This window comes from Gorilla gorilla, chromosome 8 (genome assembly GCF_029281585.2).
Source record: "Gorilla gorilla gorilla isolate KB3781 chromosome 8, NHGRI_mGorGor1-v2.1_pri, whole genome shotgun sequence".
Lineage (NCBI taxonomy): Eukaryota > Metazoa > Chordata > Mammalia > Primates > Hominidae > Gorilla > Gorilla gorilla.
The window spans coordinates 66,955,751-66,983,473 of record NC_073232.2 but is presented as its reverse complement, the minus strand read 5'-3'; the positions used below and the strand labels follow the sequence as shown (position 1 = coordinate 66,983,473).

The 27,723-nt window shown below is 44.1% G+C and overlaps 2 protein-coding genes across 9 annotated transcripts in view; one reads left to right on the top strand and one right to left on the bottom strand.

Moving 5' to 3' along the window:
• Positions 1-27,723, top strand: part of WDFY4 (WDFY family member 4) — a 298,505-nt gene that overhangs the window by 228,025 nt on the left and 42,757 nt on the right. The gene's annotated exons all lie outside the window — the stretch shown is intronic.
• On the bottom strand, positions 811-27,370 carry LRRC18 (leucine rich repeat containing 18). Of its 7 annotated transcripts, none has more exons than XM_004049386.4 (5): positions 27,217-27,370; positions 22,655-22,753; positions 20,767-21,086; positions 20,001-20,102; positions 811-1,795 (listed from the first exon to the last, which is right to left on the bottom strand). In XM_004049386.4, the coding sequence occupies exon 5, from the start codon at positions 1,713-1,715 to the stop codon at positions 948-950; it is 768 nt and encodes a 255-aa protein (XP_004049434.3). In that variant the 5' UTR covers positions 1,716-1,795; positions 20,001-20,102; positions 20,767-21,086; positions 22,655-22,753; positions 27,217-27,370; the 3' UTR covers positions 811-947. The 7 variants fall into 7 exon arrangements, with proteins under 7 accessions (XP_004049434.3, XP_055209927.1, XP_055209928.1 ...); XM_055353952.2 differs by having other exon boundaries at positions 811-1,792; XM_055353953.2 differs by lacking the exon at positions 20,001-20,102 and having other exon boundaries at positions 811-1,792.

The window sequence follows — 27,723 nt, the reverse complement described above, 5'->3', positions numbered from 1 at the left end:
CCTGTCCAACCTCAGAATCTTTGGCTTTTCTCTCTGCCAGGCCAGCCCTGCACATCCACAACCGGGATCTCCTGAATGCCTCAGACAGTGGTGCTCTGCCTCATCTCATTTCAGTTGCTCTCTCCTCCAGCTTGCACCAGGCAAGCCAAGCTTTCCCCAAAGGGACACGGCCCCTGCACCTAGCATGGTGCTGAGTAAGGTGTTGATTTATTGAATGCACCAACCCATACTTGCCACCATTATTTCATTTCTCCTATGAGGATCTGGAAAAACACTGAATGTAATAGGATGGGAGTGCAACTTCATTCATTCACAACCAGTCAGAGGTCTGCAGGTTTAGCCAAGAAAGCTCATAGAGCAAGTTATGCAAGCTCAGTTCAGAGAGAAAACATTGCTTTGGGCCTAAGGAGCTATCTGCCTATTGATGCCTTAATAATAAAACCTGCCCATTTCTGTGGTCCAGCTCTGTCCCCTACCCAACACCAAGTGCTCATTTACTTTCTTACAAACTCATGCTCTGAGATTCCTTGCCTTTGAAGCCCAGACCCAAAACATTTCCATTAAATAACTTCACATTTGGGAGCTGGCAGTGGGCTCTGAAATGCCAGTGATAGTGAGTGTGTGGCGGCATTAGCTGCCTAGGCCACAGTGGTAGACAAGAGAGATCTGGGGGCAAGAGTAGGATGGACATGGACAGGCCCTTCCTGACTCACTGTGCCTGTGCTTGTGAGTGTGTGTGCAGAGGACAGAAATGTGTGGAATGGCAAGGAACCAAAAGCCCTTGAATCAACACAATCACACGCCGAGAAAGTAAGGAAAGGAGTTTTATGGGCTTGGCTGAAAGAGCTGCTGCAGCCACGGGGGAGCCCTTGGTTTCCTGTGGATGTAGCCCACTGCCCTCTTCCCGCCCTCTCTCTTTCCCTTCTGCCTCAGGGTCAGGTTCCAAGTCACCTCCAGTCTTCCCAGGAGTCCTTGGCCATGGAATTGGGTGAGATCAGATTGGGAAAGATGGTCTTTCTCGGTGTTGTCGTGGCCATGTTCTTGATTCTATTCAGGTTGTCCCGGGCGTTTTGGCATTTTCTCAGGCAAGCCGCACACAGATCCTTCTCCTCCACAACATACAAGTTCTCCAGCCTCCTGATGGAGTCTATGAACATTTCTGACTCACTTGGCTTTGGAAAGGGGTTCCGCTTTATGTTGAGCTTTTTCAGCTTGGGGAGCTTGGACATGCTCACGGGGATGTTGTTCAGTAGGTTGTCATGGAGCCCTACCTCGTGGAGCTCCTTCAGGGCCCCCAGCGTGGTGGGCACACTGTCCAGGTGGTTCAAGCCTAGGTTCACAGTGCGGATGTTCTTGAGTTGCTTCAGCTCCACGGGCAGCCCGTTGCTGGTCAGCCGGTTGTTGCTGACGTTGAGGTAGAGCAGGCTGGTCATCTGGCCAATGGACTGAGGCAGCTTGTCTATGTAGTTGCTGTGCAGGTCCAGCCACCGGAGGTTCTGGAACTTGGAGATGGAGTCAGGGATCTTCCTGATCAGATTCCGGCTAAGGTCCAGCTCGTCCACGTCACTAAGGTGCAGAATACACTTGGGGAAGGTGGTAATTCCCATCTTGCTCAAGTCAAGGCGCTTTTTCCCATCAAAAGTGATTTTGATGCAATTCTTGGCCACCTTGAGGTTGATCTTCTTGCCCTTGGGGCCTTTCTCACCCTTAACCATGTTCTTTTAGTGAGGGAGTGTTAGAAGTTTGTTGTTCTGATTGGATAGTGATCAGTGTGAGGAAAAATCATGAAAAACTGCTGAAAGATAAGAAAACATCTGGTTAGGAGATGCCAGAGGGCACTGGGCTCCCCCATGTCATGACGCTTTGCTCTTCAGTGGTTTAAAAAGCAAGAAAGAGGATTGCAGAGAGAAGTCACGGCAAAGTGGACCCAGCCCAGCCATAGATTGTCAGCAAACTGTGTGCCTTCTTCAGACTTTGATTTTCTTGGATGTTAAAATAGGAGGTGCAGGGTCAGCCTGAAGGACACTAAATGTCCCTCTAGCTGTGCATGCCCCGACTTATAAATACTCGCCACTGTCCCAGACTGTCACGTACCCCCCACCCAGAGCCGTGTGTGTGTGTTCTTGGATATCTGCCCCTTCCTAGACCCCTACATTGAGCTAGGATTTCCTGAAGTTTTCATACAAGTTCCTGGGGAGGGACTGCTGAGTTTTCAAGCCAACATAAGCCAACATTTCTGGATCTTAGAGAATAAGGTGGGTACTAAGACCAACTTCTCACATCCCTCTTCCCCTAATGGACCCAGAGGAACTAGTGAGGCCTTGGCTACAGTGCAACAGTAGCCATGCGGAAAAGCCTGTTGCTCAGCCCAGGGATATCAGGGTGTGCCATTGCTGGGCCCAGCAGCACCATAACTCCCCATCATGAGCACGCAGGGGGATGGGGGGTGCGGGCAAAGCTCATGGAGAATGCTGCCTTTTCCATCTCCTGCCCCTTCTCTCATCCTTCACACTGGACTTCAACTCCTCTGCACAGAAACTTGATAAATGGCCGTGACTGCCTCAGTGCAGGGAAGCAGAATGTCAATGTGATGTGATGGGGATTCTGGCTTCTGCATGCTTGGCTTAGAAGTCCAGCTCTACTCTACTCACAATCTTCTTAAATTCCCAGTGCTTGTGTTTTCTTATTTGTGAAAACAGACGCCCTTACAGAGCTGTGAGGGGGCGTAAATTATCTAATACTATAAAGCACTTATAACAGTGCCTGGTACATAGTAATAGCTTGATTAATGTTAGTTATTAAAAATTGCTACACATATTGTTTCTAATCCTCAATAACAAGGTCCACAGCATTACCCCTATCATAGCAAGACTGAGGCTCAGAAGTGAGGAAGGTCTGCAGCCAGGAAGAGGACGCAACTCTGTTCTGTTTGGTTCTGGGACCCCCTTTTCTTTTTAAAGGCCTCCTGTGCCTCCTGCTTGCTGATTTTTTTTTTTTTTTTTGGACCAAGATTTCCAAACCAGGCAGAAGTATGCCCTTGGGAGACACAAACTTGCATTGCCTCTGTTCCCTTCAGGGATGGGCAGGGAGAGGTGCTCTACAGTTTCAGTACTTCATCACCTGTACCTTTTATTAGAACCCAAGTTGATATAGCACATGAATATTGAGCAATCAGGCTGTGTGGGAATATAGTTATATGTTTTCCTCACCCAGTGTCAAAGGGAAATGTGTACAAGCCTGTCTCACACCTACCGAAAATCCCACTGTCACCACTCATAGCTGAAGGGTCAGAGGGTCCTACCCTGCGAAAGGCCTGATGGATCACAGCTGCCTGGGATAGATGGTGGTCTCCACAGTAAACCAATGACAGTTCTTAGCTCTTGGCAGCATTGATGTTCATTACACAGGCCTTGTAAGCTGACCCTAGCCTTTAAAAATAGTGGACTCCCCATTTTCGGGCATAATTGGCTGGTTTCCAGAGCCAGCACCATGTTCACCAATACGGAACTGTCTATATCATTCAGCTCTGAGAAATCAGATAGGATAATGCAGCTTAAAAAACAAAGTGGAGTCCAAGTCCAATTAAGATTTTGTATGCTCACTTGGTCCCACCAAATTCCTGAAAGCAAGTAAAGCCTTGGGCAGAATGCACAGAGAAGCACTCTGGGGACTCTGAGATAAGTGATATCAGGCAGATTGGAGAAGAAATCCATAACTCAAAGTAAAGACCAATCTGGCCACAAGTTTCCTGAAATCCCTTTTCTCCCCTCAACCGTTTCTCTTGGCTTGGACTCAAGGGCAGCCCAGAACACAAAACTTTGTACCAGATGAGGACAGAAAGATTTCTGATTTCCAACAAGAGCCTCTCTTTCTGGTCCAAGGAACAGGAAATTGATTTTTAAGGGTCAGAGACAGTAAGGGAAATCTGTTTTGTGTTCTGTTTTTTGTTTGTTTGTTTGCTTGCTTGCTTCTCTCCTGTCTCATCCCAGGCCACCCTGTATCCCTGGAGTCATCCAGGCAGGCATCTAGAAGCTGGAAGAAGAGAACCATTGTCTTTGACCAAACTGTGGTCCTCAGAGCTGGGGGGTTGCTTTGTTTTCTCTACCCTACTGCCACTTGGCTCTAGAGGCAGAAACAGTTGCAAGAAGTGTGCAACAGATTTAGAAAACAAAATCCAGCCAGAAGACCAAAAAGTGGGGGGAGAAGAGATGCGCCTGGGAGCCACAGAGTTCAGAGAGATTGCAACAGGGAAGAAATTCAGGAAAAGTGATTCTGAAAGTTGTATAGCAACTCTGAACTCGCCTGAGCTGCCTCTGTTTAAAGGCAGAGGTGATTTCTTCATTGTGTGATCAAAGAGTATACTTACACAAACCTAAATGGAATAACCTACTATAGACCTAGGTGCTTTTTAAAAGTAAAAAGTCCTGCTTTAAAAATATGTGTGTGTGTGTGTGTGTGTGTGTGTGTGTGTGTGTGTGTGTGTACAGCCATGTGCTGCATAATGATGTTTTGGTCAATGACAGATTGCATATATGACAGTTGTCCCATAAGATTGTGATACTATAATTTTACTTTACCTCTTCCAGGTTTAGATACACAAATACTTACCCTTGTGTTACAATTGCCTATAGTGTTTAGTACAGTAACATGCTGTACAGGTTTGTAGCCTGGAAGCAATAGACTAGATCATGTAGTCTACCTAGGTCTATAGTAGGCTATACTATCTAGGTTTGTGTAAGTGCACTCTTTGATGTTCACATAATGATGAAATTGCCTAAGGATGTATTTCTCAGAAAGTATTCACATCATGAAGTGACATGTGCCTCTATCTCTATCTCTGCTGATACCTATACTTACACCTGTATCTCAGAAAGTGTGGAAAAACAGTTGTGGTGCAGAAAAACATTTGAAGGAAAAATGGCTGAAAACTTCCAACAGTGATGAAAAAGATAAAAATTACAAACACAGGAAGGAAGCTCAGCGAAATCTAAACAAGATAAATAAAGAAATTCACACTCAGACACATAATCAAACTGCTCCAAATTAAAGAAAAAACATGAAAGCTGCCAGAGAACGATGACGTATCACCCACAGGGGAACAGCAATAGGAATGACTGCAGGTTTCTCATCAGAAACCACAGGGGCCAGAGGTGCTGGAAACATCATTTTTAAAGTGCTGAAAGAAAAGAACTATCAACCCAGACTGTGACAGTATCCTTTATAAATGAAGGCAAAATAAAGACATTATCAGATGAGTGAAAAACAAAAGTTTTTGCCACTAACTAAGCTGCTGTAAAAGAAATGTCCAAGGAAGTTCTTCAGGTGAAAGGGAAACTATAGTAGAGAGGAACCCCAAACTTTGGGGATAAAGGAAGTGCAATGGAAATGCTAAATATCTGAGTAAATATGGAGTATTTTTCTCTTCTAAATACCCTTAAAATATGTATGTGATAGAAAGAAAACTAACACCGTGTGATGGAGTTGTCAAAGTATGTAGATGTCATACATAAGACAACTACTACATAACAGGGAAGTTAGCAAGACCTATATGGTGGTAAGGGTTTTACACTGCTTTTGAAGTGGTGAAAGGTTAATTTTAAGCAGACAGTAAAGTTAAGTATGTGTATTTTAATCCTCAGAGCAATCACTAAGGCAATATATAAAAAGATATAGTAAATAGTAAAAAACTAAATATATAAATGAGAATAAAACAGAGTTTAAAAATTCAAATAATACAAAGAAGGCAGGAAAAGGGAACAGAGGGAGCAAACAGACAACAACTATTAAAATGATAGACTGAAATTCAAACATAGCAATACTTACATTAAATGAAAGTGACCTACATGCTCCAATTAAAAGACACAATTATCAGGATAGATTACAAAAGAAAAAGACCCAATTGTATGTTGTCTATAAAGAAAATATAGTTTAAATAAGCAACAGTGAGTTGAACTAAAAGAATGTAAAAAGACATACCATGCAAACACTAAAGGAAGGATGTAGTGACTTTATTAATGTCAGATAAAGCATATTTCAGAACAAGAAAATTTACATGAAGTAAGACCATTACTTATTAATAAAATGATCATTTAACCAATAAGACAAAAAAATCCTAAATGTGTATGTACCTAACAGCAGAGCTTCAATTTAAATGAAGCAAAAACATAAAATTGAAAGGAAAAATGGATAAATTTACCATTAGAATTGGAAACATCAATACTTGTCTCTCAGCAGTCAATAGAACAGGTAGAGAGAAAATCAGCAAGGAAAAGGGTTTCTCAACCTTGGCTCTATTGACATTTTAGACCAGGTAATTATTTGTTGTCAGCAGGGGTAGGATGGTGACAGGGCTTGGGGGAAGACCTGTCTTGTACATTGTAGAATGTTTAGCAGAGTAAGGCCAGAAGATTCTACCCACTGGTTGCCAATAGCTGCCCACTAGCTGTAACAATCAATAATGTCTCTTGACATTGCCAAATGTCCACTGAGGAGCAAAATTGCCTGGAGATGAGAACTGCTAGTATAGAATAACTCACTATTACCACTGACCAACTGAATCTGACATGTATAAAGCACTCTACCTAGCAACTGCAGAATACAAACTCTTTTCAAGTACATATGGAATATCCACTAACACAGACTATATTTTGGGTCATGAAACAAGCCTTAACAAATTTAAAGGAGTTGAAATTGTACAAAAAAGTACAAGCTGGTTCTTTGAAAAGATTAATGAAACAGATAGCCAGACTGACAATTTAAAAAAAAAGAAAGAGAAGCCAAATTACACATATCAGGAGTTAAAGGGAGGATTTACTAAATCCCACAGGCATTAAAGGGATAATAAGAGAACAGTAAAAACAACTCTAAAAAAAAGAGGAACTTAGATAAGATCAACTAAAAACTACTAAATATTTGCGAAGGAATGAAAACCCAAATAGACCTCTATTTATTGAAGAAATGGAATTCATGGTTGAAACCCTTTCAAAAAAGAAAACCCAAAGCCCAGTAGTCTTATTGTTAAATTCTATCAAATATTTAAAGAAGACTGTCTTGGTCCACTCAGGCTACTATAACAAAGTACCATAGACTAGTTGGCTTGTAAGCAACATAAATTTATCTCTCACTGTTCCAGAGGCTGGGAAGTCCAAATCAAGTCATTGGCAGATTTGCCATCTGGTAAGAGCATGCTACCTGGTTCATAGATGTTTTCTTGCTGTGTCCTCACATGGTAGAAAGAGAGTAAAACAATTATCTGGGGCCCCTTTTGGTAATGGCATAAATTCCATTTATGAAGTCTCCACCCTCAAGATCTAATTTCCTCATGATCTAAATGCCTCACTTTCTGATACATTCATACTGGAGATCAGAGTTTCAATACAGATTTTTGGGGGACACAAACATTCAATCAATTGCAAAGACATACTAGCAATTTGATATGATCTCTTTCAAAAAAAAAATAGAATAGAGAGTGATTCTCAACTTATTTTCTGATGTCAGCATTACCCTGATGCTAAAATCACACAAAGACATATAAGAAAGAGATCTTCAGACCAATATTCTTCATGAACATAGTTACAAAAATCCTCAACATAGTATTAGCAAATTGAATCCAGTAACACGTAAAAAGAATATAAATGACAGCCCAAACTTACTCAATACTTGGGAATCAGTTAATGTAACATACCATATTAACAGACTAAAAAGAAAAAAAAAAGATCTTATAATTGATGCAGAAAAGACATTTGACAATTTAACATCTGCTAGTGATTAAAAACTCTCAGAAAACTGGTAATAGAAAGGCCCTTCCTTATCTGGCTAAAGGACGTCCACAAAAAAGCTAGAGCGGACAAAAAACCAAATACCGCATGTTCTCGCTCATAGGTGGGAATTGAGCAATGAGAACACATGGACACAGGAAGGGGAGCATCACACATCGGGACCTGTTGTGGGGTGGGGGGAAGGGGGAGGGATAGCATTAGGAGATATACCTAATGTTAAATGACGAATTAATGGGTGCAGCACACCAACATGGCACATGTATACATATGTAACTAACCTGCACGTTGTGCACATGTACCCTAAAACTTAAAGTATAATTTAAAAAAATTGAAAAAAAAGAAAAAAAAGCTAGAGCTAGTATCATACTTCGTGAAGGACAGAAAGCTCTTCTCTGAAGTTTGGGAATAAGACAAGAGAGCACACTTTCACCATGTCTGTTCAGTATTACTTTGGAAATTCTAACCAGTGCAATAATGCAAAAAATAAAGGCATACAGACAGAAAAGAATGAAATAAAACTGTTCTTATGCACAGATGTCATGACTGTCCACATAGAGAATCCCACAGAATTTTAAAAAGATTCTTGGAACTAATAAGTGAGTTTAGCAAGGCCATAGGATACAAGGTTAGCACACAAAACACCCATTGCATTTCCATATACTAGCTATTAACAATTGGAAACTGAATTATGAAAAATAATAATGCACCAAATAATAAAATACTCCTATATTTCACATAAGTAACCAAAATGTGCAGGATTTTTATAATGAAAATTATAAAATGCTGATGTAAGAAAGCAAAGAAGATCTAAATAAATGGAGAAACATACCATGTTTGTGAATTGGATGACTTAATGTCAACTCTCCCCAAACTGATCTAATCAAAATTACAGGAGGATTATTTACATATATGGATGAATAGATTTTAAAATTTTTATGAAAGGAAAAGAAACTAGGAATGGAAAATAATTTTGAAAAAGAATAATAGAGTTGGAGGATTATGTGTCCCAATTTTAAAATTTACCATATAGTTACAGCATGTGGTATTATTGGTGATGGGACAGGTAGATAGGTCAATGGAACAGAAAATAGAGTCCAGAAATAGATCTACACAAACATGGCCAAATGGTCAATTGATTTTTGAAAAAAGGTCAAAGGATGTTCAACGGAGAGACAATGAACTCTTTAACAAACGGTGTTGAAATTGGTTATTTATATGCAAAAATTAAACCTTGGCCTAATTAACTCACATTGACTCAAAATGGATCATAGATTTGAATGTAAAATGTAAGACTATAAAACTTTGAAAAGAAAATGAAGGAGAAAATCTTCATGACTTTGAGTCAGGCAAAAGCACAATTTACAAAAGATAGTATTAATAAGTTGAACACAATTAAAAGCTCTGTGGAAAAAAAATGTTGAGCATGAAAAGACAAGCTACAGACTGGAAGAAAATAGTGCAAATCATATATATCATAGATATCTGGTATCCAAAATCTATAAAGATCTTTTCAACTCAACAGTAAGAAAGCAAACAATACAATTTTTTTAATGTCCAGAATATTTAAAGATACATTTCAAGATAGAAATGTACAGACACAAAAATCGATAGTGCAAAGTTTTGGCAAGGAGATGCTGCAACTAGAGTTCTCATTCCTTGCTGATGGGAATGCAAAATGGTATAGTCTCTTGGAAGACACTTCGGAAATTTCTTATAAAATTAACCATATAGTTATTATATCATCTGGCATTTCCCCAACTAAGTATTTACCCCAGAAAAGTAAAATTCCATGTTCATACTGAAACCTGTTCACATGTATTTATAGCTGCTCTATTCATAATTGCCCCAAACAGAAAAATAATAAATGTCCTTCAATGGGTGGATTCCTAATACTGTACAGTAGTCCCCCTTATCTGCTATTTCCATTTCCACATTTTTAGTTCCCCAGATTGGAAATATTAAACGGAAAACCCCAGAAATAAGAAATTCATACATTTTGAATTTCTCACTGTTCTGAGTAGTATGAGGAAATCTCAGGCCATCCTGCTACATCCCACCCAGACCTTGAATCATCCCTTTTTCCAGTGGATTCACTCTGTAAATGCTAGCTGCCTGTTCGTCACTTAGTAGCTGTCCTAGTAGTGAGTAGTGATGCTGGTAGTTCAGATATGCCAAAGAGAGAGATGCCTTAAAGTGCTTCCTTTAAGTGAAAAGGTGAAAGTTCTTGACTTGGGGGAAAAAACAAATCATATGCTGAGGTTGCTAACATCTACAGCAAGAATGAATCTTCTATCTGTGAAGTTGAGAACAGTAAATTGTTGAAATTGTTCTATTTTATGATGAATTGTTGTTCATCTCTTACGGTGCCTAACTCATAAATTAAACTTTATCATAGGCATGTTTTCCTATAGGGAAAACATAGTGTACTATAGTGGTTTCAGGTATTCAATGGGGGTCTTAGAACATATCACCTGTGGGTAAGCGAGGACTGTGGTAATGGAATACTACTAAACACAAAGTCTACCGATACATGCGACAACTTGGATGAACCCTAAAGCATTTTGCCTAATAAAAAAAAGTCTCAAACGCCTACATGAATGGAATGATTCCATTTATGTCACCTTCTGAAAAAGCCATAACTTTAGGTGCAGAACAAATCTATGGTTGCAGGGATTAGGGGTTGGGGAAAGGCTTGACTAGAAGGGAGAGTCACAAGTGAGTTTTCTGGGTTGGTGTCACTGCCTGCACCCTGACAGTGATGGTGGTTACATGAATCTGTACATCTGTTAAAGCTTAGAGAACTGTGCCCAAAAAGGCAATTTTACTGCAGAAACATTTTTAAAAAATCATTTTTAAAAAAACTTTACAAAATAGTTGGGACTCCATATTCTACTTCTGTTCCTCTCACTGTGTCTGCTGGCTTGTCCCACATTGGAAGTCTGTGATTTTGTTAAGCCCCCACACAACCAGTTCTGCCCCTGAAAGGGCATCCAAATAGGTAGCATCTGGGCACCACTGCGGTCCAATGTGTATGTCTCCCTGGTGTATGCACCAGGGGGATGTTGTGTACCACAGGGAACAGCTGTTCACAAGCTGGCATGTCAGAAAAACTGTCTACTGTGCTTGAGTTGAAATCTTCATTAAAAAGAGATGAATTGAGATCAGGGAAGACTATGCACTCATCTGATGTTTACCAATGGCTTCTCCCCATGGTAGATTTGCCAGATTTAGCAAATAAAATTGCAAAATCCCCAGTAAAATTTGAGCTTCAGATAAACAACAAATAGTTTTTAGTATATATATGTCCCAAATATCGCATAGTCCTGTATTTTATTTGGCAACCCTATCCCATGGGCCTAAACAATCAGTAAATTTTCATTTGTCTATGGTCATTATTAGTGCTTACTCATGCATTCGTTCATTTGTTCATTCACTGTATGAGCATATTGAGTGCCTACCATTTATCAAGCCTCTGAGCAACACAGATAAACAGTAAACAGGCCCAGTCCTCAAGTTGAAATAGTTCAAATCTAGATCCTCACTGATTCTGGCCACCAGATTCCCCTGAACACCGAAAACCTGGGCTGCCTTTTGGTTTTCTTCTACTATCTAAGATAAAATTCAGCTCAGGGAGGCCAAACACACTGAGCATGGCTTAGAGAGAATCCTGGACAGGAAGGGGTGCTTCTAGCAAATGGGACATCCAGCCAGTTGGGCCCAGCTGTGCCTGTTGCCCACAGCCCACCCACACTGTGAAAAGAAGCCCTCCCAGCTCTAATGAATGGTGATGAGGAAGCAGCACGGAGCTGGCTACAGAGAACTCCTCCATTAAGGAGCCTCTCTCCAAAGGGCCCTTTGGCTCCAAGCCTGCCCATTAATCACCTCAAGGTAAAGTGAGGGCTGGCTAGGATAATGTACTTCACCTCCCCAGGGAGTCTGGGTCCCTAGGCAGCCCTGGGGCCAGATGGGGCACAGTGAACTTCCACACTCTCTGCGCTTCTCCCTGGGGTCACCCAACACCGGCAGGGACCCTTCCTCTCAGTTATAGAAGGCAGAGTGTGCTGTGTGGCTCAGGGTCCATCCTGACCCCCTAAGCTGCCCAGTACCACTAGAAGCAGACCCAGTGCCAGAAGCCATGATCTTTTGATCATCTGTTTGAAACTGGCTAGATGGCCTATTATCAGTTCATAGAATTCTTGAAATGTAAGAGTGGGATCAACCCACACAAGGGAAGCTGATAGTTATAGGGAGAAAGATGTAAGTAGATAAGCAGATAGATGGGCAAATAGACAGACGAATGGATGTATTTATGTGTGGTTGGATGGATAATAGATTTCATTTCACATGAACAGCTTAGCAGCTCAAATATAAGAGGTTTCTAAATGTACTGTGTCTTTTTGTTCTTGTACAATTGTTTTTTATACTTTGGAAAAAGTGGACCAGTTGGTTTGACTTTAATTTCTAATTAATTTTTTCTCTTTAGTCATTGTGAATCAAACAGCATGGTGGGATACCCCATGGATATCTAAATTAAAAAAGTAATGGCAACCAATATATTAATGTCATCCAAATATTTGCAAGCATTTCCAGTTGTAAGACCCTTGTCAATATGATACTGGAATTTGTCTGGTGCTTCACACTCATGTATCTTTGACTACAATTTTAAGCAGACTGACTTTGTTTCTATATTTCTAACATCCCTAAATAGCTTGCTAACACAATCTCACAATAATAATTTCATTCTTTCAACTGATCCATTGAAATACAAGATAGACACATGGAACTGAAACCCCCATAGACACTGCCATTTCACAGCCAGTATTTGGGACTAGCTTTGTAGGAAGTTTCATGTCATGTGGATGAGAAATATCTTTTACTTGTGGGTCATCTCTTAAGAGGAAATGATGCAAACTTCCCTCAACAACTCACTCATTCAAAGGTAACTGCATTTGTTCTCTCTCCCGACCCTCATATTTACTGGGTGTGTAACAGGCCAGCTCACCTAACTGTGACCTCCTGAGTGGCTTCAGATCACTCTGTGTCCTCTGCCCCTTCCCAGAATGGTCGTGCTCCCTCTAAAGAGAGGCGGGGCTGTATCTTCACAGATGAAGTCCATGGGAGGTGGAGACCTGCACTGTCATGGTGGGTCCTGTGTCTGTAATGGGTGTGTTGGGAACCTCTGGGCAGGCCGCCGAAATCAGCACTAACTTTTGACTCAGGCATAGCTTGGAGAATTACCCCTTGTCCAAAGATCATTCCGGGACCGAAATTGTGTGCTGTGCTACTTGCTCTGCAGTGTTACCTAGATTTAGGAATATAGATTCCTTGGGGGTATAAACATAAAGTGTTTTCATTTTCTCCACTAACTGCCCCAAAGTGAGCACTGCTTCCCTGTGGGCAGAAGGACAGATTGCTAGAAAGGGACAGATTAGAGGTGCAGAGGTGATGGTGCAGCTCACAGCAGTAGCTCCACCACACTCTGAGCAGAGCTGATGGAGGGATGATGGCAGGAGAGATGCAGAAGCAGGGGTTGGAATCTTACAGGGACTCCACAGTTTGGGGGGATTTCTGACATCAATTTTGGAAATACTGCCAATGTCAAGAGCTCCTCTCTATCATTCACTCATAGTACCAAAGTAATTGCCTCAAACATGCTGCTGGGCCCTTCATGTATGTCTAATCTCCAGAGAAACTAAGCAAAATATCAACCTTATTTTTACTATAAGAGAATTGAGACTCAGAGAAGTTAAATGACTTCCCCAAAGTCACACAGGCAGCAAAGAGTACAGCCAAAGTCAAACCTCAATGTGTCTGATACGCAAGCTGGTGTACAATCTTTCTATACACTGTGTCACCTCTCTCTCTCCTCCCTCTGTTGCCTGTGCTCCCCCAGTGGCAAATGCCTCATCCTGGGGATACAGTGCTGGCCTCCATTGCCTTCCAGGAGAGGAAGCCATCCTGGAATCCTATGACTCTCAGGCTGAAAGACACACCCACTTCTGCACAGGAGATTAAGGAAGGCCACTAGCCCCCCCATGGCCCTAGGCCCCAGGAAGGGTGTTCCTGTTTTGCTGGAATCTCTGACATTGGAACCAAGGAATGTCAGAGTCCCCAGAACTCTGGGTGATGAGACACTCGCTCAAGCCCATTCTAATTTGGCATGGATTGGCCTGGGAACTGCAATGTCACCCCCTAGAGAGTCTGCTAAATGAAGGATGGTGTGCACTCTGGCTGAAGCAGCCAGCCAACGCAACAGATTGAGGAGACAGAGAGGCAGCCTTAGCCAAAGTCCCTGCAGAGGTTCAGTAATGCAGATGTTCCACTGACCTTTTGGAGGAACTGACCACAGGCAAATAAGGTCCCTGAAGAAATCATTTCAGTGTGACCCATTGTCTGCTCACTCCACTGTCCAGGGGCCAATATCTAGGATGTTCATTTTCATAGATGTACCATATATATGTGGGTATATTTCTAAATATATACAAATAGTATGAATGTTAATGATATTTTAACAGCATTAATGGAGTCATTTAACTGTAAGAGCTTGGCAATTGACAATGAAAGAGAGAAAGAGAAACAGTTTATGGGGCACACATAATGCCACGAGCCAGTTCACTTCATAGGCATGTGTCCCCAAGTAGGTGGCAATGGAGGCAGGAACTGGTTGTTTCTCAGCTTCTCCAGTCCCTGCAGGCCCAACGCAGTGTGAACGCCTTGCCACATGGAGTGTGAGTCAAGAGTGTGAAGACACAGGATTTTCATGTAGCATCGCCCAGGGACATTGGCCAACTGCATTCTCTGGTTCTCACCAGAGAGGCAGTGACCTCTTTGCCCTGGAGAGATGCAGGCTGCTGTAGTGCCCCTGTATCAGGGGCAGCTGTATGCAGACTGCCTGAAGTTTGATTTTTACCGTGTGAGCTCACTTGAAAGTCTAACCTCTCGTTAAGTACTTCTGCTGTTGCCAAACAGCAGCCGTCTCTATGTGCTGGTCAAATGATGCCTCCCCCGCACCCTCCCCCCTGCTTCCTCACACATCCTCAGACCCATGCGAAGAGGTACATCATGCCCGTGTCTTCATAAAGTGACCTCTCCTTTGCCATTTCAGTCATCCGCAACACTCTCCTTTGTGGTAGGAATATCCCTCCTATTCTGGGTGGTGGGGGGGAGGAGAATATGTGTGAGAAGTTTGTCCAGGCTCACATAGCTGCCTTATTCCAGCACTTCTGTGGGGTGTGTTCTTCCCATTACATCAAAACTTCCACCCACATGCCTGTAAAGTAGCAAATGGAGTGTCTGTATAAAAATTCTCAGGTTCACTTCATTTGGCAATTATCTGGTTAATTTGATCGACCAAGCTCTAAGTGTCTTACTGGGATATTATGCATTTATAGCTTTGTCTGCCCCTAGTATTATTTACTTCTCTATCCTTCGCACCAGCGTGGCTCTGCACATGTGCTGCCTGGAAAGCCGTTAGCTGTCAAACTGCCCTCTTTCCCCTAGCGGATTATAAGATTTCAACTTTTATTTGGAGCAAAAGTTCCCAAGAGGTCACATGGCCCAATAACAAAAGATTATGATTTCTTATTGGTTTAATAGCATCTATTTTGTAATTCTGGATGTACTCTGTTTTAATTGGATTTGTTAAAGGAACAAAAGGGAATAAGCACCTTACAATTAAAATAAAATATTAAGATGATTAGTTTAACAGACTAGAAATGCCTTGTTCATCCACCCTATGTTCAAAACACACAAACCAACCTCAAGAGAAGCAAAAGTCAAAGAACCAAAGGCAGACCTGGCCCCTTTGAAGCCCATGAGGTGAGCAGTGATTCCATTCCACCCAATGTGTTTTAAGCGCTGCTATTGCCAGACAAGTGTTATTTTGTCTTCTCCTCACAGCTCCTCTCCTCCTGCAGATTAGGAAACTGGGTGTCAGAGAAGCGGCTTGGCAGGGAAATGTGCCAGGGCTTTGGCTGTAGTGGGTGTGCCCAGCCCCCGTTTACCTTCCCCATGACCCTGGATGGTCTCCTGAACCCCACAAGCTTCAGCCTGAACTCCTGTAAAGAGGATGTAAAAGTGGCTGCTTCCCAAGGTCAGGGGAGGGCAATGCGTGGCCCTTGGAGGCTTTGGTTTTGACGTGTGTGTGTGTGTGTGTGTGTGTGTGTGTGTGTGTGTTGGTGGGGGTTGGCACAGGAGGCAGCAGCATGGATGGGACCACACAACTGACCAAATGTGGAGCCTGGACTCCAGGTGCCAGCCCAGTAGAAACCCCATTCAGACCCTGCAGCCTAGCGTCCTTATGGACCGTGACCCCTGCCTCCCTGAGTGCAGGCTTTCAGTTAATTTATCCTGGGGGCCAAGAGGACACATTGCTCCTTTGAGCTGCGCAGGCCCCCTCGTATCATGCTGGGGCATCTCCTCACATGGAGTTCTTTCTGCACTTCACACCCTCTAGTTCTGGTGAGGGCCCACTGGCAACAGCCCAGAGTCCACTGGAGCACCCCATCTGCCGCAGGACAGCTCGCAGCCCTGTGGCAGCTTTGCTGACCGCCTATCACCTGGGAAGGTGTGAAATGACTGCGAAGGGGAATGCTGAGAGTCAGCTCTAAGGACACAGCTGAACTTCCCACAGCCCTTTGAAGTCATTCACTCATCAACAGTATTTGTTGAAAACCTACTATGAATGAGGCACTGTTCCAGGCAGCAAACAAAATGAAGGTCCCGCTCACATTCTAGAAAAATCAAGCAAAAATAAGGTGTAATGACAGGTGTGATGGATGTTAGGAAGAGAAAGAGTCAGGATAGAGGCATAGAGATTAGAAGAGAAGAGTTGGAAGGCATGCTTTTTTAGAAAGGGGGAGGCCAGGAGGGCCCTCTTTGAGAAGACGATACCTGAGCAGAGATCAGAGGAAGTGAGGATTCAGGGAGTGGAAAGGTCTCATTGCAGAGAGGAGGGGATGGACAACAAGAGGAAGGAGAGGAGGAGAACAGAGGAAGAAAGAAGGAAGGAGGAAAGGAAGGGAGGGTAGAGGAGGCACAATAAAAGATAATAAACAGGAGAAACCCAGCCCTGAGGCTGGTACCAGGCATGGGGTTGCACTGGGCTGGTCTCAATAGCCTCTGGGCTCCAGCAGGAAGCTACTGTGTCCTGGACTCCATACTCCAGGCCAGTGAGTGTGGGCATCAGGGGGCAGTGGAAATAGCCCGGCATGGGAGGGAGTTGATTGGGTGGGTTAGAGGCTGCCTCTGCCACGTGCCCCCTGAGGGCCGTGGCCAAGCCCCTTGCTCCTCTTCTCTGCCTATACTCATCGTGCTGGTCTACACTCACTGTCCTGGTGAGCCCACCTAGTCTTATTGCTTTGAATACAGTCTATACACTAACGATTGCCCGGTGTTTGGTTCTTGCCCGGACCTTGCTCCCCAATTCTGGACTCACTTAGCCTACTGCCTACTTAGCATTTCTTCTTGGATGATGATAAGCATCTCAAACCCTGTCTGTCCCAAGCTCAGCTCCCAGCCAGCTGCTCCACCACAGCCTCTTCCTGCTGGGCTGACAGCCTTGGCCTCCTGTGGATACTCAGGGCCCAAACTGTGGCATCAGACTTGACAACTCTTCTTCCATCCACCCCCAATTAATAATGCAGACTGACCTTCCCCCACACACTGATGCCCCTTATTTCTCTGCACTTCTCCTCCATAGCATCTGGCATCTAAATGTAGTTTATGATGCATTACTTGTTATGCTTGCATTTATTATCTATCCCCCGTTCTCCTCCCCCACCTACCCCAAGACACATGGCCTGTCTTGTTCACTTGTCCATTTCAGTTCCTAGCACAGAGTAGGCCCTTGGTCAATACTAGTTTAATAGATACAGTCTAAGTGCTTACAAGGTCAATCCTGATTCCCATGCCCTCAGAAAGGGTCTCAGCTCTCAGCTTTGTACCAGATTTCATAGCTGAGAGTCAGCTGCTACATAATCAACTTGACTCACTGTTTTTACATGTACTGTTAAAGGATTTCCAGAATATGAATACGTTTTAAGGGAGAGGTCCCTCAGGAAAACTCAGGTTGTCACTTGCATACTAAATATTTGTTGGTCACTGAGTGTGTACCCTCTTGGAGACAGGAATGCTTTCCAAATAGACACAGATGATGGCACGACGGATTGTTTGACCATGAGAACAAGTGCACTATGGGGCTGGAGAGTGATCAGTAGCATCGCACTTGAGGCCACCTTAACTGGGTTAGGCCAAGGGGAGAAGGATGGGAGCCAAGGCAAAGAGACGAGATGAAGAAAGGAAACGGCTGGTACTCTGGGAAGAGGTGGGACTAGGCTATGGAGAACACATGGAGGCCACTTCTAAGAATCTCCCTTCAGGAAATAAGAACAAGACTTTTGACAGAAACATGCTTATGGTGGTGCCATTTAAAATAGTAAAAAAAAATTTAGAAACAACCCAAATATCTAACAATAGACGAGTGATTAAATAATTAATGTGTAATCATAGAATGAAATAAATAATAAACAGAAACTAAAACAAAAAAAAATTATTTCCCAAAAATGTCAAAAGGCAAAATGCTGAAGATGTCATGTTAGTGAAAAAAACATCTGTCCGTGTGAGCCCTGTGTTCTCTGGCGCACATGCACCCCTACACCCAGAAAAGAGTAGAGAAAGAACGCCAAGAATATCAGCAACACTGCTCTCTGAAGGGACGGTCCTGGACTCTTTTTACTTTCCTTCTTATATGTCTACATAGTTTTTAAATTCCCTGCAACAGATATAAAATCTATTTCTAACCAGAAAAAAAAGGTACAAACACACATGCACGCACACTCACACTCGAAAACACACACACACACACACACGATTCCGCTTGCTTTCCTCTTAGAGGACAGGATGGTGGTGGGAGTTATTCACTGGACCTAGATTTGCCTTTGGCAGTTGCAGATAGAGGATACCTGAGAGGTGTCCCCACCACTGCAGACACAGGAATTGGGCAGCAGGTGGACAGTCTGGTTGCCTGAGGTAGCCAGTGCTGTCCTAGGTCATCTGTGAGCTCTTTATGCTGTCCCAGAGTGGAATGCAAGAGGTGGCCACTGAGAGTGGGGGAGGAGCAGGCAGCCCAAGGCAGCCGTTCCTGTTTCCCTCCAGAGGTACTCTATCAGAGCCAGCCCACCCTCAGCCAGCCACAGAGGGCCGTGCTATAAACAACACGTGGCCTGTCATGAGCAGGTGGCCCATATTATGGTGCAATATGGGGAGGATATGTCAAGCAGAAGCTGAACTTTCTCCCTGCAACCGCCATCCAGAGGTGAAGAACTGTGGGTAAACTGTGGCCTACTTTTTGAAGGTGTGCTTCAGGTTAGTGGAGAAAAAGGGTAGTTTGGGCTCATTGCTTGCATGGAAGGCCCTTGTCTTTCAGAAAATGCTGCAATGTCTAATCCTAAATTTCTTCTGTAGAAACTTTTCCTAAATTCAGATTTCCTTTTCCTCCTGGAATCTTCATGAGGTTTATCTGAAATCATGACTGAAGCACTTGACACTGCCCCCAATAAGAGAGATAGCTTTCCTTAGGACTTTGTGCAAACAGACATAACTATTGCCAGGAGAGTTGAGAATGATGTGGTCAGGACAGGGCAGCACCCTGGCAGCTTCCAGATAGGATGGCCACCCACATGTTAGTCATGCCGGCTGTCCCTTTCCTGCTGTGCCTGAAAAGGCCGGTGGGTAGGCTGCAGGGAGCATGGGAGCTGTGAGGCCAATAGAAGTGAGCCCCACTCCCCTTCATTGCCAACCCAGGTTTAGTCCCATAACACGCCTGAGCCAGTTTATTGCTCTGCAAAATGGATTGGTCAATTGCTGGTTGTTTGAAGAGTGAATGAGGTGATAAAAATGTTAGGTGACCAGTGTTCAGTGGGCACTCAACAAAGCCAGTCATCTGGCTTCTACCACCAGTGGCGGGTGCTGGTGGGGAATGCTGGTGGAGTCACCAGACTGCACAGTCTCCATCACCTCCCTCAAACCAGCTGCTCTGGGCCACTCCCCACTGGTCAGGAATCTCAGATGGAGGAGTTGGAGAACAATCTTTGCTGATTCCCAAATACAAAGTCTTTGCAACCTTTCAAGCACTGACAAATTATTAATAATAACATTACTAGTGATTGCAGAAAAAGAGATATAATAATAGCTTCTTACAGATATAATTATCCCTATACTCACTTTTAATCTCTAGAGCTGGCTACAGTTCAGTCTCCTCATTCAGTCATCTGTCCAGCAATTCCTACTGGAGTTGTACTATGTACCTTTGTGTTTCTCGTGAAGCTACCATGTCAAGAGAGAGCAAATAAAAAAAAAAGATGGAGAGAGAGAGAAAAAAAAACCAAGGAGCATTTCAGTTGGTGTAAATGCTCTGCAAATAATAATAGCTGATGATGTGACAGAGAAGGCCAAAGTCAGAAAGGGCATATCGGTGGGGACGTTGCTAACTCAGACTGAGGTGGGTGGGGAGGTCCTTTCTGAGAAAGTGACATCTGAGCTGTAACTAGAATGCTAAGAAGAAGCCACATGGAAGGATTTTGGAAAGAACTGACAGGAAGAGGGTGTAAGCTGGAGGTCAAGGAGGGGAGGGCGAAGAGCTGAGCAAGGGCAGCGCAAGGTGGGCCGTGTGCTCATGGGTAGGGGACAACATAAGGCCCTCTGTAAGGATAACGTTGGCCGTGGGGAGGCAGCAGAGGCAGGGAAGGAGAGTGATGGAGACAGGCCAGCTGCAGGCAGCAGAAGAGGGGAGTCTGTGCTGAGGGGCATGGCAGAGGAGGGACCATGTGGATCCAGGCTCTGTGGTGGAAGCAGAGCAGATGGAACATTCTTCTAGATTGTATATGTGGACCAGGCAATGAGAAAACCCAAGGGCAGGCTGGAACTGCTAGAGGGGCCTAGCACTTCCCATATCTTTTCCTTCCTTTTGCCCAGCACAAAGTCTAAGTACCTCATGTGCATCATCTCATTTAATCCAGTCACTCCACTTCACAGATGAAACGCCCAGGGCCTAGTCAAAGGCGCATGCCTCGACTGGAGCCAGCATCTCTCTGGTGCCCTTTCCCAAGGACTTAGCTGCCATCTGGCTTTTCCGTACAAGCTTGGCTTTACAATGTCAGATGGCTCTCTTGGCCGCCAGTGGCTCTCTTGGCCACCCAGGAAGCTCCTGACTCATCATGTTCTGCAGATGCTGGCAGGAGCTGAGCTAGATCCTGTGGGAAACTTTCTTCCTAGTCCAGGTCAAGCCCCATCCTTATAGCTCATCCCTCCCTGAAAAAGAAGCATGCATGTGTTATTAGACCCAGTTCTAGGGGCTGAGATGAGTTCCATTATATGATACTAGTAGGGAGCTCAGAAACTGAAAAATTGGCAGCGAATTGCATTGGCAATGGGCTGAGAGTTGGCGATGGGGCTGGCAGCAGAGTAGACATGGGCGTGGTTCAGTTGCACACCTTGTGTTCTAGGGTTTCAGGGGCCTGGAAACATCATCTAGCTTTCACTCTCTCATCTCTCCGCTGATAGGAAAGGAGAAAGGGCCTGACGTCACCCTTGATGCTGGGCAACAGTGAGAGACCACTGGAGGCCCAAGCAGAAGCTGGAGGCACCAAGCACCAGGCACTAACAAACCGGTCTGTAGACAACCACAGGGCTCAGGGGCCCTGCAGGGTGGACAGCAGCTGTCTCAGTGCCTCCCATCTCTCCCTGGAGGCTGAGGCTCAAACCCAGAAGGCATGTGATCACTGCAGCTTACAGGCCTGTCACAGCTCTGTACTCCTAGACGTGTGACTTTGCATAAGTTTCTTAACCTTTCTGAGTCCCCATTTCATTGGCCGGGAGTGTTGTTCCATACTTGGTTCACATAGCATCCGTGTTGTTGATAAATGTATGGAGAATTTATTATGTGCCAGACCCTTTGCAAAGCAAAGACACTACCTAATTTTTAGCACATTAAAATGAGGTTCCTCCCTCTGTATGGATTCTGTGGACCACCCACTATAGGCCAAGTATTTTACAGACATTATAATTGAGTCACAACTGCCTGACATGTCGATTTTCATCTCCACTGGAGGGATACAGCAATTGAGGCTCAGAGAGGCTGAGAAACTTGTGTGGAGTCACAAAGACTCTAAGTAGAGGGCCTGCCTTTTCCCACTATACCTGTCATAAAAGTTGGGTCTTGAGCAGTGTGTTCCTGTGTGTCCCATGAAGAATCCCCCTTTGCAAAGCCCAACTTAGCCTAGGGCTTAACCACTTATTAGTGGGTTCTAGTGTTCAGGATAACTTGTAGAAAAAGTTTACTACCAGACTTCTTAAAACACGGATTGCTCTCCAAACCCCATCACAGTAAGCAGTAATCAGGTTTGTTCTGCTGGGCTGGACCCTCCTGAACAAAGAAGCAGTCACACCTTAGTTTCCTTAGAGGGGTGACTGGTCGGGTGAAAGCAAGCAGTTCAAACATGTCTCCACTTAGCCTGTAGAGCAGCAAAAGCACTCATAGTGACCCAGACTTTGGAGAGAGGATCCCGTGTGATCCCCAAAGCACCACTGACTTGCACACCTGCCTTCCCAGGCTCGCCTGTGCCCTGGCCCCCAAGGACGCCCACTGTGCCCCAGCTAGCTGCCCTTCCTGACTGGGGCTCAGGCAAGCTTCCTCCTCTCCTAAATAATGCATTAGCTGTTGTCTGGGCTTTGTAAATAAAGCATACTGGGAAAACAGGCATTTCCAAAGCTGCTTACTCAAAGGAGGGGAGAAAGAGAAAAAGTAGAGATCCAAGCAGTTGTTTGGCACAGTTAAAGTAAATTGATAAGTGCAGGGCCGCCGCCCGAGCAAAACTTACCCTGCTAGTCCCAGCTTCTCCTCCTCAACTGTGAAACTTTGTCACCAGGCAACAAGAGACTTAAGACCTGGAGGTCATTAGCACAGTCTTGACACCAGCCTGCAAAGTGAGAGGACGGAAAGCTGAAAGGGTCTCTAAGACACTCTAATTTCCCGACAGCCTGGCTTGCCTGCCACGAGGAGGGAACCCCAGGGCTCACCCCCTGTGATTCCTGCAGTTGGGCTTTTCCTCCTGTTCACCCAGCAGTCAGTGGGAGAGGATCGAATCAGAGCCCCTGTCCATGGCAACGGCCAGGCGGATGTGGCTACACAGGGAAGAAGCCACACATTTCTCTTGAAAGAGACACACATTTCACTTTGATAGCATTCATGAAACATCACTCCCCTTTCTTCGAATTTGTGGAAGTATTTTTTTTCTGCTCTTTGGTTTTTGAGAGGGCTGTCTTTCATCTATTTATTTGAATTTAATTATTTCTTACTCTTTTGTTTCTCTTTGCACCCTTTTCCACTGTTAAATCAGAGTAGCTACAATACTCATAAAATCATACAGCCCTGTAATCATATTCTCTTACTTGATTGTATGTCATTAAATGCTGATGTGTAGTTTCTGAAATCTGCATCCTGAATGAACACACAGCAGTAAGCCTTGTGCTTTGCTTTTCCTGCTGTTTCCAGCCTGGCATTATCATGAATAAGGCTGAAATTATCTATTTGTGCATCTATGGTCTTTTTTTTTTTCAGTTTTTTTCTTACATTAAATTTCCAGAAATTGAAAAAATGAGGAAAACAAATTAAGTATGAAAATTATTATGCAGATGATAAAGCATTGAAACAAAATTAGAAAATGTATATGCAGAAATAAGAAATTGAAATGCTCTAAATTTTTCCACCTAGTCATAAATTAGAAAATAAATTAAGTAGCAAATAAGTGAAATAAGTAATTTCAAATCCAAAATTAAATTTAAGTAGTAAAAATTTTGGAAAGTACAAAAAAAGCAAAATAAAATGACTTCAATTTAGAAATAAAAACAAAACAAATCATTAAATGAGAGCTAACTATAACATTTTTTAATACATAAACATTACCACATCATGTTTTAAGTCCAAAAAATAAAATACATAATTTAATGTAGACAACAAATGGATTTAAATAAATTTCTGAATGAAGATGACTAGAAAATTAAAAATTACCTCAAATTCTACTACCCAGTATACTTCTAATTAGAATATATATGAATACATAATTTAAAATTGAAATTAAATAATATAAAAATCATAAAGCACATAAAAATAAAATCAATATTTGAAAGAGGAAAATATACAAGATAAATACATTTTAAAATATAGGTATGTAAAACCTTATGAAAATTAAAAGCACTCAGGCCGGGTGTGGTGGCTCATGCCTGTAATTCCAGCACTTTCGGAGGCCGAAGAGGGTGGATCACAAGGTCAGGAGATCGAGACCATCCCGGCTAACACAGTGAAACCCCGTCTCTACTAAAAATACAAAAACATTAGTCAGGCATCGTGGCCAGCACCTGTAGTGCCAGCTACTTGGAAGGCTGAGGCAGGAGAATCGCTTGAACCCAGGAGACGGAGGTTGCAGTGAGCCGAGATCGCGCCACTGCACTCCAGCCTGGGCAACAGAGTGAGACTCCGTCTCAAAAAAAAAAAAAAGAAAAAGAAAATTAAAAGCGCTCATAATTTTGGCAACTGGCAGTAACTTTGTATTGTATAAACTTCAGGTTTTGTTTTTTTGAGACATAGTCTCACTCTTGTCACCCAGGCTGGAGTGCAGTGGCACGACCTTGGCTCACTGCAAACTTCACCTCCCAGGTTCGAGTAGCTGGGATTACAGGCACCCACCACCACGCCTGGCTAATTTTTGTATTTTTAGTAGAGACAGGGTTTTGCCATGTTGGCTAGGCTGGTCTCGAACTCCTGACCTCAGGTGATCCGCCCACCTCGGCCTCCCAGAGTGTTGGGATTACATGTGTGAGCCACTGCGCCAGCCAACTTTCAGATTTTTAACGTAGGTACAGCCTCATATTATGGCATAGTTGTACAATAACAATCTGGTCAATTTACTAATGCTCATTTTTTACCATCATGCTGCCAAATATATGCCACTGATTAGTTTGTCAGGTAGCTGGCATTTCATACATTTGGATGAAGATTTTTGTTTGTTTGCATTTGTTTTCTTCAGTGTCAGGGCCCTGGAGCAAGATCTGGTCCTGGCAGGTGCTCTGAACAGTCAGTGTGTCGGTGTTTATGCTGGCTGCTCTGTGCCAGGCCTAGGGTAGACATCAACAATGAATTTCACCTCCCTGGCCTGTACACCACCTCCTTTCCCCACACCTCCATGTCTTCATCTGTTAATGGAAATTATGGTAAACTCATTGGGCCTTTGTGGAAATTAGACAATAGGCAAAAAGTCTTCACACTTTCTAACAGGTTAAACAATTAAGTGTTATTATTAGGTCTAGAACTGTATGCAGATTTTCCACGTTAGGGAAATGAAAAGCGATAAGTAGTTATAACAGTGAGGTTTAATGAGCTGTTCATCCAGCAGGGTGTCTCTGGTTTGAAAGGGTACGTCTGTCTCTACATGGATTTCTAATGCCCTACCTGGGTTTGAAAAGTAGAGTCCAGGTTGACCAAGATGTGCTTCTTAGGAGAAATAAATGGGGAGAGAGGGAGTGTGTCTGGCTTCTCACTGAACAACTCTGCCCCTGCCACACTCTGCCCCTGCCACACTCTGCCCCCAGCATCTCCCCAGCTCACACATTCCCTACCCAGGAAGTCTCACCTGGCAATGGCCAAGCTGGACTATTTTTCTCCTGTCCTGAGAAATAGCCCACACGCATCAGCAGGCCTGTGTTTCCAGCTTGCCCACATAAGCAAATTTTCTTATTGTGGCTTGCGTATGCCTAGTGCTTCTTAACTCAAGAATCAAATCCCTCAGTCACTCACTAACCCATTTTACCATGTCCTCAAAACTGTTTTTGCATATAGGCAACACAACATGGGAGAATTTGGAGAGGCAGCAGGATTTTGAGATGTGTCTGCGTTAGCGCGGGGGCCCAGGTTAACCTGCAGGCCCTCTGTAGATGTCTGCCATGTTAGGGCTACACCTAGCCTCCTAGTGCCAGGTGAAGAAGAGGATAGGCAGAGACCCCAGACTCCTTCCAGGGCTGAGAGGGTGCATCCTTTAGCCAGATGAGTCCCTCGGCTGAGAGCCTTTGGTCTGGGGTCTAACCCACCATATCTGGAGGCCCAGCCACAGGCTGCTCTGCCAGCCCCCAACGGAGGAAGAGCTCTTGGAACATGCCTCTGCTCCCTCCTCTCTGCCACCTTCTCTGGGGGCCTGGTTTCAGGGTAGGGTGGAGGTGCTGTTTGGGTGGAGCTGGCCCAAGGGAGAAGAGTCAAAGCAGGACTATGGGGCAACTCAAGGGCACTGATGCTGTGCAGTGTAGGCTAGGGAAGGCCCTAAGGCCACATGGCAGTAGCGCTCAAGCTTCTGAAGCTCGTCTGGTGGGGTAAAGGACAGAGATTTGGTTAAAAATGAAGCAGGATGGGTGTAAATTACCCCTGAAAATAAGGAAGAACTTGAACTACCCACGACATCCTGATTCAGAGATAATCGTTCCATCTTTGAAGTCATCCAGTAGAGGTGGACACCTGTCCTGGATGGGAAGGGAGTGAAAGGGTTGATGTGATGTCCCCTGTATGTCCGCCTGTGCTAGGCCCAATAAGGCCAGGCCGGGTAACCGCCACAATCCTCACTGGCTTTGTTCGAGTTCTTCTGTTCTTCTCTCCTCCACCCCAAGTTGCCCACAGTCCCCAATCTTGTCCTGTAGCTCAATGCAGGCACCCAGCAAACCCTGAGGAGCTTCTCAGAATTGTGTCCACTGGGCTGACTGAGCAGGTGCCCAGGTTCCCAGGTTGCACAATTCTAAGGTCACCCAGAGGGGGACTGGCAGAGCCAAGAAGGTCTTGGCCAGAAGCAGGCCCCACTCTGCCACTGCACTCTCCTTCCTCCAAGAGTAGAAAAGAATCTCCCCTGCTCCTGAACAATGTCAGCATCGCCAGGACCACGCCTGTTGAGTAGCTCTGTGCCCACACCAATGCTAGCCTTTTCCAGACCCATGGTCTTACTGGCTCTCCCACACCCCTGTGTGACCGGTGTGGCCAGTGTGTTGCAAGGATGATATGGCAAATCAGAGCGGCTTGCTGTCTTGCTCGGGGCCCCCCATTTAAGTGGTGGAGGTAGAATTTAGATCCAGGTGTCCCTGACTTCATAGCCAGAGCTCTTTCTCAGGCTGCCTCCCACAGATCTCAGGAGCACATTAGAAAGCCAAGAGCCATTTGCAACATCTTATTTAATCTAAAACTTACATGATAATGATGGATGATGGACGATGCAGTTTATTAACTCTTAAAGAAATACTTTCAACTAGTCACCAGTTACCAACAAAATTCACATAGATCATTTTAAGAGTTCTGTAATCACCTTCAGATTAATATGATTTTAAAACAATATTTTTAAAAAATAGAACTCACCTTTGGTTAGGTGTCCTGGAACTGCTGGTAATGGCGTCTTTCTCTGATGGTACCAGAAATAATGGAACTTCCTTGGAGCTGATAGCCAGTGAAATGAGGAGTGGGATGGTGAAATGCCTTTTTCTTCTGTACACCACTCCACCTGATAGTAACATCACAAATGACCACAGGCAAAATTCTAGAACCTTGTCTGAAAGGGAGGAGAGCAGAGGCTGAATCTCATTTCCTGGATCCTAACAGGCACATTTAGCTCCACTGCTTTCACTCCTCTGTCCTCACTCCCCTGTCAACTTCTAAAACAGAGTAGCAAGAGCAGCAGGCTGTGGCAGGCTGACTCCACATGCTCATGGTTCTGGAGGGCTCAGCACAGGTCCTTTTCAAGGCGATGACCCTCACTGTCTCCAGCCTGAGCTCTGCCCTTGCCTATAGCCTTAAGAGCAGCCTACCTTCCAGAACTGGGTGGGTGGCAGAGTCACAGACACAGCAGGAGAACCATATCTTCACTTG